Source organism: Symphodus melops (genome assembly GCF_947650265.1).
Source record: "Symphodus melops genome assembly, chromosome: 20".
Classification (NCBI taxonomy): Eukaryota; Metazoa; Chordata; class Actinopteri; order Labriformes; family Labridae; genus Symphodus; species Symphodus melops.
The window spans coordinates 12,036,989-12,052,731 of NC_136710.1; the positions used below are offsets into that span (position 1 = coordinate 12,036,989).

The window sequence follows — 15,743 nt, forward strand, 5'->3', positions numbered from 1 at the left end:
AACTTATTAAGTGTAGAGCACAGTAATGAAACGCCACAGAACATATAATTAGAGGAAGAGTTTCAGGCATCATGTGTGCAGATGTGGACAGATAAAATAGAACAAGAGTGTGGCGTGATTCATAAACAGCTAAATATAAGTGTAGTTGTTCTGAAACGTATTGGAGTACAATGTATTCTGTTCTCTGCTATATCAGAATGAAGCACATACTTTCACTAAATAACGTTAGCTAGGTAGCAGCTACTTAGGAAGCTAAGCTGTGTGAGTAGCTGTTGGCCAAACGAAACCAGAGTCCTCCCAATCACAGTCCATCTTGGGAATTGTTTCTCATATTTTATTTTATTGAAGTGCTTTTTTTTAGCCTTTTTTTAGTTTTTTCTTTCGCACTAAAACACAAGACAAACTCCTTGAGTATGTAAAAGTACTTGGCATTAAAAACCGATTCTGATTCTGAGGGGAAGGATGCTGTTATTGGACGCACTCTGAATCAGTTCCTTTCTTATCATCGATGTTTGGACTTCTGTGAAGTGTTGTGCAGCATTCAAAATGACGTCCTTTAACTCAACTTATTTAGAAGCAGCTTTTGTTTACAGTTGCCCGAATGAGATAACATTTGACGGCAAACTTAAAACGGCAAATTTAAAGCACAGCTTCTGTTGTTTTACACTTTTGTTATGGTTGGTGCAGTCGCTGTCGATTGCGGGGAAGACTTAAGGATATCTCAGTGCTTTGTCGTGTTTGACTTCACATCCATGGTTTTGGTTGCCGTTTGGTGATTGAGGGGAGTTTACAGGAGTTCTTTTCGGTGCTCTTCAGAGAACATTAAAGACGAGGAGGAGGAGGAACGCGCTAACAAACACTACACTGAGGAAAAATGCTTCTCACAGATTGGTCACGTGAAGTTCTCTGCAACAACGTTTTAGTTGGTTTACTAGTTAACTTAAAACCTACATCCACCACGTGGTGCCGTGCAACACACAATGACACACCTTGAGTTGAGTTTACCTTGAGTATTAAATTCTAGGTAAGAATCTGTTTGTGTGCATGTAAAACACTGAAGCTGTTTGTAAATGTGCTACATAAACTTGATTTGACTCAGTGTTCGCTCGGATGATCGGTCTCCCCCCTCTTTTGGCGTTGAAAGGCTGAAACACGCCCTGATTCAAAGAGACACCACTGATGACGTGTCCCAAGATTGACATCTTTCTCACGTCCGAGGTACAGCGCTCACGCCACTCTCAACATCAAGGCAAACCTCACGTGTATACCAACCCATCGGCACACTGGACAGTTTTCCATCCTCTCCCGTGTTTGATGATTCTTTGGGTGCAAAGTACAGACGAAACCATTTGATGAAACTAGTTTGTAACTAAAGGAGAGTCGCAACAAGTTTTCGGTCCAGAACGTACTCTTGGGTTTTAATTAGTCGACATTAGTCGACCGTGAGCTAAACATTTGGCAGCTTTTGGCGAGTCACGGTGGAAAGGATCAACTGGAGACCAAGAACAATGATGGGAGACGAGAAAACCTATTCTAACAGAGGACAAAACTTTGAGTTATTAGGAACTCTTACGAGGTTTTGATCTCCAGCTTGGAAAGATATTTTGGAACCCCACGGTGCGTCTTCTGCCTGTTCACCGTTTAATGCTTTCAAATCACCTTGTTCTGCTTTAATCCGACTACGATGAGAAAATCTGAGAGAAAGACGCCATCAAAAGCTCGGATTACTTTTCAGACAGACTTGTCGAGTTCGTCTTCTGTCGGGAATTCGGAAATCTTTACGTAGATTGCAAACTTTTAGGGTCGATTCAGCCAGCACCACGCCTGATGTTTCAGAACACTGACTGAGTCATAAAGTGAAACTCTTAGTCAGACTGCACAGCGCAGAGAAACCACCTCAATCACCACATAAAGACAACGTGTCATAGATCGCAGCTCGGGATGACTTTTCTTCTGGTCAACCTATTTATTGTGACGGTAAAGCACAAAGCAGTGACGTACACTTAAGACAAGTCACGCATATAATACAACACGCAAACTTCATCACAGGGTCATACAAGTCAGAAAGGCCGACTGTCTCTCATTTTCATCGACTCAACACGTTTCTAAACATGACTGGATTTGAAACCATCTCATGTCTTTCTTTTCTTTATAGGCAGTCTGAACAATTTAAAAATATGACGAAAGCGAAGATTGGAGAACGTGAGACGGGAAAGTTGAGTGAAGAGGTGAACCAGCGGTCCATAAAGAACCTTAACGTGTTATGAAGTGTCCTTCAGTACGTCCTCTGTGGAAGAGAAGAGTCACGACTCTTTTATCAGCGCTTATCAATTCAGACGAGTGGAAAGTTTGAGCAGTGTGAGTTCTGTACATGTTTAGGTCAGGTTAATATTATTCTAACGTAGAAGAAAAACCTTCGCAGCCCACTAAATAACCATCAAGCTTCTTAAACTTTTTTTTTTTTTATAATCACAAACTAAAAAATGTTTTATAATTCCAGTTATTTATTTTTTCCTCGACTCCATCAAAACAGAATTCCAAAAACTATCTGGCTTTTTTTCTTTTTTTTTTCAAAACAGCAAAGAAAAATATTCCCCCACAGGCACACAGATACATCCTTCAATGCGTCTTCTGACGATGAATATCATAGAGTTCAAACTGCCATTTATTTAAGACCAGCAAATCATTACAACCTAACGTGACGTCTTCTCTTCAGGGAAGTCGATCCTTCGTTGTTCTTCGTTTACCGAGTAAACTACAAAATCAATTATTTGTCACCATTCTTAACCTTACTATGGATCTGAAATTGACATGTTTATCACCAGACGAGCCATCTAACATGTTTAAATCACCAACTGCAATAATAAAAAAAAGGTATGAAGTGAACATCGGGGCAGATCGTACTCACTTTGTTTACATGAACAAGTTAAGCGACATTCGACCGAGGAAGTGTGTCATGCTTGAGCACTCACACTCGTCAAACGAGTTGGACTTTTGGGGTGAAGCATGCCGAGGCACGGTTCTGATCCGTCTCGTGTGAGTGCATGCTTGGGACTATTCTGTCTTAGTCCCAGAACGCAGGGAGAATCGATTGATGGATGGAAGTACGTCCTACTGCTCTTTGGTACGGCCTGTCCAACCTCCTTCAGTTGGTTACATGCAGGGCTTTTCCTGCATATAAAATGACAGGGCTGTGGCCTGAGTCATAATCAGGACTACACCTGGCCCTCGTCGAAGTCTGACAGGTGTTTTCATGAAGAACACCATTTACAGAGGACAGCACTTCCTGAATGTATCATAACTGACTTCAGTTAAAGGCAGGGGAGGTCTTTTTCTTCCAGATACACTTTTTCAGATTTTGGTTCAAATTCGCTTGATGTCCTGACTGATAATTAATTCATGTGCTCTGAATTAATAGAAACAAAAAAAAAAGTAATCTCGAGCAGCTGTAAACATGTAAAAATGTCGACCAATGTCGGCACTCGGTAGACAATCGAGCCTCTCTACCACATGCACACATGAACACACTCAAAGCATGAGCTGAAATCAGATTCTGGACCAATGGCGCTCGTGCATGTAAGTGAGGGGCGTGGCTTTTCACGGCGCACAGAGGGGTGGGTGGGTGCTGGTTTTAAAAAATTACCAACCCTGCCTTTAAGGTGCAACACAGACATGTTGGCAGTCTACACTGTAATCGTCCACTGCACCAAAAAAGTGCAACCTGCTGAATAGTTAGATAGCGAGAGGAGGCAAAACATAGTCTTTTTTCTTTTTCTTTTTTAACTCGAGGCATGCCCCGTATACAGTCACTCAGGATGGGAATAAAGTCTCGATACGACATTACTCCGATTTTAAAGATCTTGCGATATGCTGATAATCATGATATAATCAAGTGTCAACCACCGGCCTTTAAAAAAAATGAAGACAATTGATAAATAGTGATAAAAGCAAAACTGCTGCATGCACCTCTCAATCTGAACTGTTCGTATTTCAGCCTAATCAAAATTTAACACGTAAGGATGACTGAACAACTGCAGTCCTTTTTAACAATGTTCACTCCTTTAGCAATGAACATTTATTTGCTATCAATATAATAAAAGAGAGGAGAGGAGAGGAGATGAGGAGATGAGGAGATGAAAAAAAAAGGGAAGCGTGATCAGTGCAGGAGGCAGAAAGAATGGAGCGGAGCTGGAATGATTAGAAAGGAGGGCGATCAATAAGGTTCCCACAGAGAAACACTGATGCCTCAACTGGCTAATGGATTCCAGACGGCTCTGTAAACTTCCCCCCTCCACCTCCTCCTCCTCCTCTTCCACTGATGCGTTTGGGGAGCGATGGATGAAGAGTAAAGGATACTGTGGGGAAAGAGGGGCGAGATTAAAGGCGAGGAGAAGAGGATGGCGTGATGTGAAGAGGGGATGAACAGTGAGGATTTAGAGGAGGGGGGGGGGGGGATATACGGGGAAAAAAGAGGTGAAATATCAGGAGAGTCTGCACACATGAATCAATTGTTGCTGCAGTTAAAAGCTATTTTTAAACATGCATCATCACAAAAAAAATTATCAGAGAAAAACCCAGAAGCATCATCAATCAAATTCAAAATCCTCGCCTTCTCTGCCAGATCTTATTCAAATAGCATACTGAAAGGTTTTATTTGCAGGTTTTATTTTGAAAGGGTGGGGTGTAGATGGACAAACAAAGGTGGTCAGAAGTGTAAAAATGAAGGTTTGCAAGCTCGCTGCAAAGCCGCCACTTTGCAACGCATCACCTCCACGAGCTCACACACAAACAACGAAAGAGAGAGAGAGAGAGGACACGCGAGGAAACCACAAAGAGGAAAAGAGCAAAGACAAAGGAAAGGCACGAATGTGATGGAGAGATGTGAGATTTGATGCTCTGAAATCTGCAAACAGCAAGACGAGTTCAGGAGAGAGCACGGGCAGAAAACTCATTTTCGACTTTTAGAATCTAGAGGGAAAACTAAGGTGCTCTTCAGCTTCTCAATACCCTTAGTCCTTCCTCTCCCATTCTAAGCTTTGTGTTTTTAAGTTTAGAGACACTTCATGTCTTCAATTCTGGCTCCTTGGATAAATCCCATTTTTTCACATCTCTACAGTGCAAAAGAAAAAGTTATAAACAAAGTTCTTCTTTTAAAAGTAGTCTCATCCTTTCAACAGACGACAGTAACCTCACGTAGGAGAAGGGAAGTGCTGTTAGAAGACGAGCCGTGTCTCCCCTTCCTCCTCCTCCTCCTCCTGCTGACTATCATTGATTTTTTCGGAGGAGAGGGGAGGAGTGATGATGAACACTGCGGACAAACAGCGGCGGTGAGAAATCAAACAACAGGGAGGATTCACGGTGATGAGATACAGGGGAAGGGTTTACTCCAGCCAGCGAGCGCATGCCTTCAGCGAAGAAAGTGGCTAACTCACACAGAAAGATCAGCTCTAAGAAGTACAGCACATAGATCTGGTTTAAGCAAACCAAACTCAAAAAAAAAAAAAAAAGAAGAATTTTCTCACACTTACAAAACAACTGGAAACTTCTTCATTCATCATTCATCACCCCCCCCCCCAAAAAAAATATAGGATATGCTGAAGTCAAACTCCCCACAAGACTAATGGAAATGATATTTGTGTTTGGTTTTTTTAAAGGTATAACACGCGACTTTTCAAGTAGAGTCGTTTTTGCAACAAACCATCCGTTTGTCGAATCTGCTTCAAACGGATTTACAACCACGTTTAGCAAAACTTATTTACCCGATAAGGTGGTGTGACATCAACCATCACGTAATCCAACAAAAATAATAATGCAGTCTGCAGTGTAAGTAACCAAAATGATTCGGTAGCAGAGTAAAATACGTTCTTTATCAGGATGTCTTTTTACTGATAGCATACATTGAAAACTAAACGTTCAAAGTGTGTGTACTGTAGACACATAACACATAGACCTTGAATCATCAAACTTACTTCCCAGACCTCTCAGGTGTGTTTAGGAACTCTTTAATGACTAAATCCTATTAGGAACCTGAGAGGTGAATTAAACAGCTCCGCCAGCTCTCTGGCTTAGCCTGGCATGGTTACGACTAGCTCGGTGTGCCAAGTAGTGAGTGTGATCACACAAACGGCGTTTCGTTTCAAGTCAGCGTGAGCAGCGGGACGAAGGCCCGACTCGATGCTTTTTAAGGGGGAAGTGCGAGTGATGTCACTGCAGGCTGACGGAGGTGCAATAACCCCTGTATCAAAAATACAAGCAGGACTTTGGGCAGTTCAAATACACATTTTATTTTTAGCTTTCTCAGAAAGAGAGCATCTGATGCTTTGATCAGGCGTTTGCTTGTCATGATGTCCTTTACATATAATCTCTTTTTTAAGGAGCGCTTTGGTTCTAACGATTAATCACTCATCCATCAGTTTGCAACTTTCATTTTTAAACAGCACTTCATTTTCTTCAACGTGATTGTTCTTTAATAAGAACAGAATATTAGTTCATACATGTTTGTAACAGGGGAAGTGGACTGCTCTTAAATAGAGCTATTCCAGCATCAGACCACTCAGAGTGTTCTTATAGCTCTGAGGCGTCATGCAGAGTGCAGGCAGCAAAGAACGAGCGGCGTCGAAGCCTCACCTCGCCTTTTCAAGTTGCACTTGAACAAAGCACCACGTTCGTGCGTTCTGCTTTATGTGCGAGAGGGAAACAACTCTCCATGGCTGCAGGCAGATATGGTCTGTTGTTACGATGCGAGAAGATCATTTTCACACCGCTGTCACGCACCACTCGCCGATTCAACATGTTGAATCAAAGTCCAAGCAAAAACTAGGGCGGCGTTTGCTCACCGACAGTCCGACTCGGAGCGACGCTCTCCCTGGTGCGTCGCGTCGTTCACACACAGCGATGGCGTTGCTACGAGTGTCCACATCATCATCGAACAAGATTCTCACACAAATATGGGATCAGCGTCCTGCCCGAATATGTTTGAACGTGTGGACTGCAGGGGATCGTACCATAATCCAAACCCACTTTGCCCACTGAGCCGGTCAACATCAAACTGTCCGCTACATATTCTATACATCCTGAAAACAGTCCAGATTTGAACCTGATGATCTTTTTCTGTACAACTGAACAAGCTGTGGTTGGCAGTGGTACGTCACCTTGCTCCGGTGAAAATGTTACAGGTAACTCTCTCTCTCTCTCTCTACTTCCCGCTAAGTTTTCCTGAACACGCACGTGTGCGTGCGTGCATACACCGGAGACAGCGAAGGCGACGTTCCTCTTGTTGTAAAAGTTTACGGCCAGAGATCTGAACTCTGATGCAACTCTCCAGTCTGAGGTTGTCAGCTTCGCTTCCACAGTGACGGATTACGTGATGCTGTTTGGAGTTATCCCGAGAGTCTCGGGAAAACGGATCAAACCTCTTCCATCCTGCTGACGTCTAAATTCTGAAGGGAAAATAAAATGTGTGTTATATTATTTGACATAAGCTTTAAACTATTATAGTAGATATCTTTGATGTAATGACTTGGCACACCTAATGTGACTTTTTTATGATTTCTTTTACAATTTTGACAACACGTTTTTTTTCTAAGATTGGAATTAAATAAAATAAATATATAGGTTTATTTCCTAATCTAAAAACAGCACACGAGCCAGTGGGTGACGGACCATATTTCTGCGGCAGCACAACACCTCGAACCGACAAGAACTTCCCCTCAGGCCTCGAAAAGCCACAAACACTGAGCTCATAGTTAACCTCTCTTTGCCAAACAAATGAAAAATAAATTCATTAAAATCTGATCCGGAGCATTGTGAGAAGATCTCTAGAAATCAGAAGGGAGCTCTCGGATATTCTTCACGTAAACTAATTCTCCTTTTCAAAACCATTTATCATTACTGGTTTCACATTTACATGGAGGCTAACAATCTGACGAGCTCTATTAGCCTACAGTGAAAGATTTTAATTTACAACCAAGCCCATGGACACTTTCAAATCTGTGTGCTCGTTCCTGACATTCCCATAAGTCACTGGTCTTTGTTGACACGCACAGGCAGCCTGTATTAAGAAACTATACATTTATATCTTTATAAATTTATAAATCTATAAAAAATATGCTGAAAAATAATGGATTCAAACTAGAGGAGAGCAGAGCTGCTTGGTCAGATCAGATCAGAGTCAAAAATCTCAATACAACCCTAACTTAGTATTCTGTCACCCGTTGGTGATCATTCAAATCCTGGCACTTCAGATTCAAGAAACTCACTTTGTTTCCCTTTGAAGAATGAGCTGTGCGTGTGTCGCCACTATGCTGCTGTTGAACGCTTAGACGTGTGACATCATGACTGCAAACTACAGCCTGCAGCCTCACACTGCACACGACCTGGCGTGATCACACGCTCACTCTTATTGGTTGCGTTTTGCCGGCAGCAATGCAGCGATCCATAGCAACGCATGTTCATGCACTCAAAGAAAACGCTGACGTGGTATGATATGACACGAGATGATAATCTTAATCTTCCACTATAAAAGGGAAATGTGTGTTGCACACACGATGGAGCTGCTTTGACAGTAGAATCAATAAAAAAAAATGATCCACGTGTAAACAGCAGAGAAGAAGAGACCAAAGTAAACCACCACAGATGACTGACTTGGCTGTTCTAGGCTATCACAGTTTAACTATGTGAACGTAGACAGTGTGACCAAGTGTTCTGGGTTCACCTAACGAAATATGCTCGGTCATAAAATAAATCAACAGTGCACAGGGGCAGTGGCACGGCGCACGCTCCCACGCATCGAGGCTACAGTCCTTGTGCGGGCGACCCGGGTTCCCCCCCTGACCCGTGGCAACCCTACTGCATGTCTCTCTCTCTCTCTCTCCACCTTCCGTCTCTATCCACCATCCTGTCCATTAAAGGTTAAAAAAGCCCCAAAATAAACTTTAAAAAAAACAAAAAAAAAAACAGTACACATAGTTGTAACTTTATTCAGTATACACACATGAGTGAACAACAACTGCTTCACAGCACCAAAGTTACTCAAGAGAATAATTACTGGAAAAGGAGATCAGAAAAGTGTGTCACACCTGTCCCAGGTCAGCCGGGACCAGGAAAGGGTTGCTGGAAGTTCTTTGACGATCCTACGCGCACAGACGCACTCAATGAAAACTGAATCTCTACGTGGAGTGTGTAGAGGAAAGCCGGGAGCTTTACCTCTCACTCTCTTGACAGGTACAGTGAAACGTGAGGTCTCAGTGACAGAGAGGGATGACAGTTGCTATGAATAGAGCGCCGACGACCACCCACATCATCCACGCACACGCACTGGGATGTGTTTGACAGCTGTGACTGACAGGGGAGGGAGAAACACACATCAACACCCGAAGGCTCACACACGCACATCCTGACACGTCCTCAGCAGTGTGTGCGAGGCTTCACACACACTGTCGCTCTGTTGCTGAGGCATGTTGCTGATACGTTTCATAAATCAAACAGGACTAAAGGCAGGTTTTAGTTCAAAAATAGAAAATTCGGGCCTTTAGCATGAACTAGTTATTCACACATTATTAAAAAGGTATAAAACTGATGCATCCATTATCAATAATCACGTGCTATTCTGTCCCTTGTGGGGCATCGTGGAGGCACATCCACTCCGTGTGGCCACAGGGGTGAAAAAGAGCGTCACTACTGCATTTTTGAATGGCTCCTTTTCATTGAAGAAAAACTTTGAGACGGGTAATTTCTTAAAATCCTCCTACGTGACGTCAAACGTTTCACTTCATGACCGTTCCCTTTCAGCTGTTGTTCATTCAGGTCGTGACCCGTAACACGGTGGATAGGTGTGTGGTGTAACTTTTTCACAGGAGGTCTTGAGGAAAGTAAAGCCCTCTCAGTTCAGGACAGAAACTCGACAATCAAACATGAACTTGTGTAATACAGCAGATGGTCAATACAATTATTTATTTATTTTTTTAAATCTAGTAGTCAAACCACCACAGTATTTTCAGGCTCTAACACAAAACCCCGCTCTTAATGGAAACAGAGCGACATCTGACAGGAAACTGTAACACCGCTGTCAACTTCAGCATTGTTGCCATTTTATCGCCAAAGTTGACAAAAAGAAAGAGCCGTCCCTCCTCTGAGTATGAGGTCGATGTTCTATGTGTACAATCTACTTTCCATCAAACACATCAATCGATGTTTGTTTGTGAAAAATCCCTCTCAATAAAAACTGACTGATCCCAGGTTGTTACGTTTAGCTAAAAAGGAAGTGGCATCTGAATGCTCCTTTTCTAACTGCTGTCCATGTGCAGTGACTGGGCTTTTCTGGGTTTCTCAATAATACAACTGAAGTCATAAAAACAGTTAACCTGTGAGTGAAACGTGTCTTCCATGTATCTGATTGCAAAATACATCCGCCCTTAAAGGAAATGACTTGACGGTCTTAGATCTGACATTTTGACCTTCCCATTTGATTCAAACATGATCCACTTTTATTATTATTATGCCAATTCATCATTCAAGGTTTAGCACGGTTTATTAAAAAAAAAAAAAAAAAACGACAATATTTGCTTCCATCTTGTGTTAATGTTGAGCTTCCCAGGGGTCTCACACACAACCAGCAGACACCAGACGCCATCATTCATCTGCTCGGGGTCTCTCGGGTCAGGCTCTGACCTCTGAGGTCACCCTGCAGGCACTAGGGTGTCCATGCACCCCGTCGTGTTTGCACGTCCATTAAAGAAGACGGGGGTGTTTTCCCCACTGAAGTATTGAGCATGTTTTTTTGGCCACATCGCTTTACTTCCTATTGTTTCAAATCCAACTTGACAACGATGAGATGACACGGTGATGCTCGGTTTGATGAGTGTCAGCTTGCATCTGCTCATAATTAAACCGCAGTTTGCACAGCTCGCACACAACGGTGGCTTACTTGCACTCGCGGGTCCCGTGTGAATATGAAACCACATAACAAGTGTGTGTGTGTGGCTTGTACGTACACACACACACACGGCTCCAGGAGAGCACACACAAACTGTGTGTGTGTGTGTGTGTGTGTGTGTGTGTGTGTGTGTGTGTGTGTGTGTGTGTGTGTGTGTGTGTGTGTGTGTGTGTGTGCGTGCGTGCGTGCGTGTGTGTGGAAGAAGAGGGATTAGGGCCTATAAAAAGGTGTCTGGTTTCCCCGCCTGAGGGCTGATAGCAGATATCACAACTCCTGCGAGTGGCTGTACACCTCATTATCAACACAGCGCTCAGCTTCACCCCCACAGCTACACCGGCCTCTACAGCCACAGGCCGTCTCCCTGACACTGAACCTTTGCTCTGACCGGAAAACACAACGCCCCCCAACCCCCATCATTCATTTGTCTTCTTAAGATTTGTAAAGCAATTTGTCAACGACGGCCATATTTCCACAACACTGTTGTAATGCAGCTACACATAGGTGGTTGAGAATTCAAAGTGTAAAAAAAAAAAAGTCTAAGAACATGTTTTAAAGATTTGACCCGACGTCGAAATTCTTTGCGATATTTAAAAACAGGAGTGCACGTTTCCGACTTTTTTATTCGTCTTTGCAGTGGGACGACAACAGGAAACAACGTCGCTTCAAATGCGTTTACACTCATGTGTGATTGGTCGGATGTGTTCTTTAAACGGAGGACAACGTGGAGCCAACGAGTTCCAAACGAGGGAGGGGGGAAAAAAGTGGAGACACAATTAGAAATTCAAATCCTCTGGCTAATTCAATAAAATTAAAAAAAAAACTTGTTTCGTGATGTCAGAGCCACACTTACACGTTTTAATACCGTTATAACACAGAAAGCATTAACATCCGCCTTAATAACACACACACACACGCGTACACTTCCTCTGCAGCAGCGTGCCATGCTGTGTGTGGCCTGCAGTGAGGGCATTACACACACATCTTTCAGGCACGTATTCAATCATTGAGGGAAAAAAACCGTCACAGAAGAGGCGGCCAAGTTTGGGCACTAAACTCGTGTCCTAAGTCAACCCCAAAAGGGGACGGAGGCAGGAGGAGGACAATGTGGAAAACCTTTTTAAAAAAAAGGAGGAAGAGGTGGGGACGACTGCAGCGAAAGATGTGGTTGAAGTCGGAGGCTCGCTCCCCCCGCCTGGCTCCGCTGCATGCCATGTGCCACGGCGCGAGCCAACAACCGCAGCAGCGAGCGAGGAGAGGAGAGGAGGAGGCAGAGTCACGACAAATATCCTTTCAATCTGGCCTCTTAGCGAAGACACTTCAGCAAGAAAGGAAGACAAGGAGTCAAACGTTCAGGCAGCATTTCTCGCTTGCTTTTCAAACGTTATCACTTGAAGAAAGAAAAAAATAATTCTTACATGTTATATCAGCAGTAGGAGTAAAAAATGAAAAATGGGGGGGGGGGGCTCTGCAGGCAAACAGTCGACCTATCAGAAGCAGCCCAGGATACATGTGGATTCACACCTTTATCCGAACCAAATAAAGCCTCAGATATACACAAGGTAAACTCACTGCTATGTCAGCTCAGCATTCTGTGTGAGGAAGAAGAGCAGAGTGAGAAACTGTGGTTGGTTCAAGACCTTTAAGGGCGAAAAGTCATGCTGCATTCAAAGACTTTTAGATTCAGGAGTGTTGTTAAAACATGGCGAAGAAACAGAAGTTTTGAATTATTTTTTTTCCAACATTGCAAGCAGGATTAGATTTCATTAACCCTCTTTATTGTGTCTTTGTATTAGTCGGTTTTTTTTGGTTTTTTTGTGTGTGTGCGTGTTTCACTCTGTAGCCCTTTCTGATTCGGACTCGCGTGTTCTGCTACGTAGAGGAAGTGCTTAGCTAATGAACTGTGCAATCGAGCCTAATCTGCGGTGTGTGTGTGTAACTTGTTCTTCAAGAGTACAGCTCAATGAACCGCTAAAGATTTATGCCTTGTGTTTGTATTGTTTGTTTTTAAGTGGGGCACACAATAAGCAGCTTTTTGTATCAGACTCCAGCATTGAGACTGATCTCATTACTGACCGAGGGAGCGGGAAATTAAGGCTGTCAGAAATTCAGTAACGTTGATGCCTTTGTGTTTTAAAACAATCTAGGATCAGGATGTTTTAATGTGGACAGTGTTATATAAACATGCTGTTAGAAATAGTGCCTAACGGGTCCATTAAACAGTGTTTGAAAGCTTCAACTTCCGAAATAATTCAAGAACTACCTGTACTTTGTGCTGCATGACCTTGTTTGACCCCTCCTCCTCTTGTGAAATGACACCTCGCATTTCTTCGCTTCAAGGCGGGTGTGCCAAACCACAGACTGAAAAATGAGTCAGATAGCTGTAATCATTTAGAAAAGGATCTACTGTTTCTCCGATGAATCATTTCACCTAAAAACAGCTCAAAGAAGGGCAGATAGCATGAAAAATAAAATAAAATAAAAAGGGACGATGTGATCAGACTGACAAAGGGCTCGAGAATCATCCTTTAAACAAAGTTCAATGTTTGCGTGAGCAGAGGGAGAGAAACGTTGACGTCTGTACGTGACTGCTGATGAGCTGCCCGACCCTGAGAGGCTGACGGGCTGCAGATGGCAGAGGTCTGGTAGCTGCCCCAAGATGCCCCGCTGGAGGCAGAATCAAGGGCGTGTGTGTGTGTGTGTGTGTGTAGAATTGGGTGGGTCACATCAGTCTGCACTTGCCTTCACACACACACACAAACACACACACATTCACCAAGGGCACCAGCTCCATCTGTCTTTGACATGGGAGCGCTTAATGACAGACGCAGAAAAGCCAAAGAAAAAGGCCTCATTGCTCTCCCCTCCTTTTTCCTTCTCTTCTCTTTCTCTCTCTCTCTCTCTCTCTCTCGACCGCACACTTTAACATCACCGCTCCATATGTTCGGACTTTTCAAACTTGGCCTGGCACAAAATCAATAAGACATCTAGACGTCGCACACCGTCTGTACATAGTGTAATCTGGCTTAGGAGCTGGAACAAACGGAGCAAGTACATTATATACAATACATGTACGCCTGGAGTCATGATATTTCCTGTGTGTAGCCCTATACACGCACACACACACACACACACACACACACACCTGATGCTTGTTCTATCTTTAATGAAGTCCCCTTTGTGATGCCCTGTGCTGCCTGCCACCTGGCTCCATTCAGTCCTCCGATAACACAAGTCCTGAGGTAGTCCTACGCTTCTTACACTAAGAGGTCCAAGCTGAACTCCTTTTTCCTTCATTTGCCTTAAAAAAAAAAAACTCAGAAGAACGCTGTGGTAATAAAGTCGCTTCACAAAAGGCTGGAACACAGCACAAGCACAGCGTGACACAAAACGTTTTCAGTTGGGAGGACATCGTCAGGCTTTTTAATTTGATATCTAAAGATCGACTACAGGTGGGAGAGGAAGTCCAGATCAGGCGTCTCCAACAGGTAGATGGGCAGTAGCTTGCCTGTAGGTTGACCGACTGTACGTGCATCTCTTCCCACTATTCATATATTTGGCCCATAAAAACAAGTGTAAAGTAGGAATGTTTTCTTGGACATTGATGTGAATTTTCTGTAACATGGCACAATAAGAAATGTTAAATATTCATGTTTTGTTTTTTTTAACTTGATGTGAATTTAAGATTATTGATAAGCACTGGCTTATTGCAGTTTCTCACCTGTACAAACAGTGGCTTCATTCAGCTGATGTTTGCTGTGTAAATAATGCAAGAACCTCTTGACCACTTTCAAGTGATGCTTGGATTTTAGATTGAAATATTCAATGAATAACCTCAAAATAGTTAATCAGGTATGAACAAAATATCGCAGCTTTAAAAGTCGAGCATATTTCCCATAGAGTAGAGACAACGTCAGAATACTATGAGGGCAAAAACAACCCAGCCCTACCTCAGCATCAAAATAATGGTGAATATTCTCACCAGCATTGACACCTTTCTCACCATCACCCTCACCATCATCACCCTCAACATCATCACCCTCAACATCATCACCCTCAACATCATCACCCTCAACATCAACATCATCACCATCATCACCCTCAAAATCATCACCATCATCACCCTCACCATCATCATCATCCTCCTCACCATCATCACCATCATCATCCTCAACATCATCCACATCATCATCCTCAACATCATCACCCTCACCATCATCATCCTCAACATCATCCACATCATCACCCTCAACATCATCACCATCCTCACCATCATCACCATCATCATCCACATCATCATCCTCAACATCATCACCCTCACCATCATCATCCTCAACATCATCCACATCATCACCCTCAACATCATTACCCTCACCATCCTCACCATCGTCTTATATGTAACTTGTATGGTCTGCTTGTAATGTGTGATGTCTTGTGAATGATGTACTCTTTGTATCTGTCTTGTTGAATGTTCGTTGCCTTAGGACAACGGATGAAAATTAGCTATTGTGCTAACTCCGACATTTTTACATTGCTGCTTTATGCTGACATATTGATAAATATGCATTGTCCTAATTAAAATAAATACAATAATAAAATCACCCTCAACATCATCCCCATCATCATCCTCAACATCATCAACATCATCACAGCATTGACATACGGTGTGTGAGTGGGAATAAAGAGCAGAATGAATGGAATGAGACTCATCAGAACCTAGCCCTGATGACACTACCATGCCACACAATACAGTAAGGAGTCAACAATGATGAGTAAAAAAGGTTCATCTCAGTCCCTGGTAGTTTCTACATCG

The 15,743-nt window shown here is 43.0% G+C and overlaps 1 protein-coding gene across 2 annotated transcripts in view; it reads right to left on the minus strand.

Annotated features, from left to right (window-relative positions):
- The window catches only part of rbpjb (recombination signal binding protein for immunoglobulin kappa J region b), a 53,386-nt gene that overhangs the window by 23,213 nt on the left and 14,430 nt on the right, over positions 1 to 15,743 (minus strand). The window contains exon 2 of one of the 2 annotated variants that reach the window (XM_079371741.1): positions 14,076 to 14,231. The exons of the other annotated variant lie outside the window; for it this stretch is intronic. Within the exon in view, the coding sequence (XP_079227867.1) occupies positions 14,076 to 14,231 (156 nt within the window). The remainder of the gene's footprint in view (positions 1 to 14,075; positions 14,232 to 15,743) is intronic. 2 annotated transcript variants of the gene reach the window in all.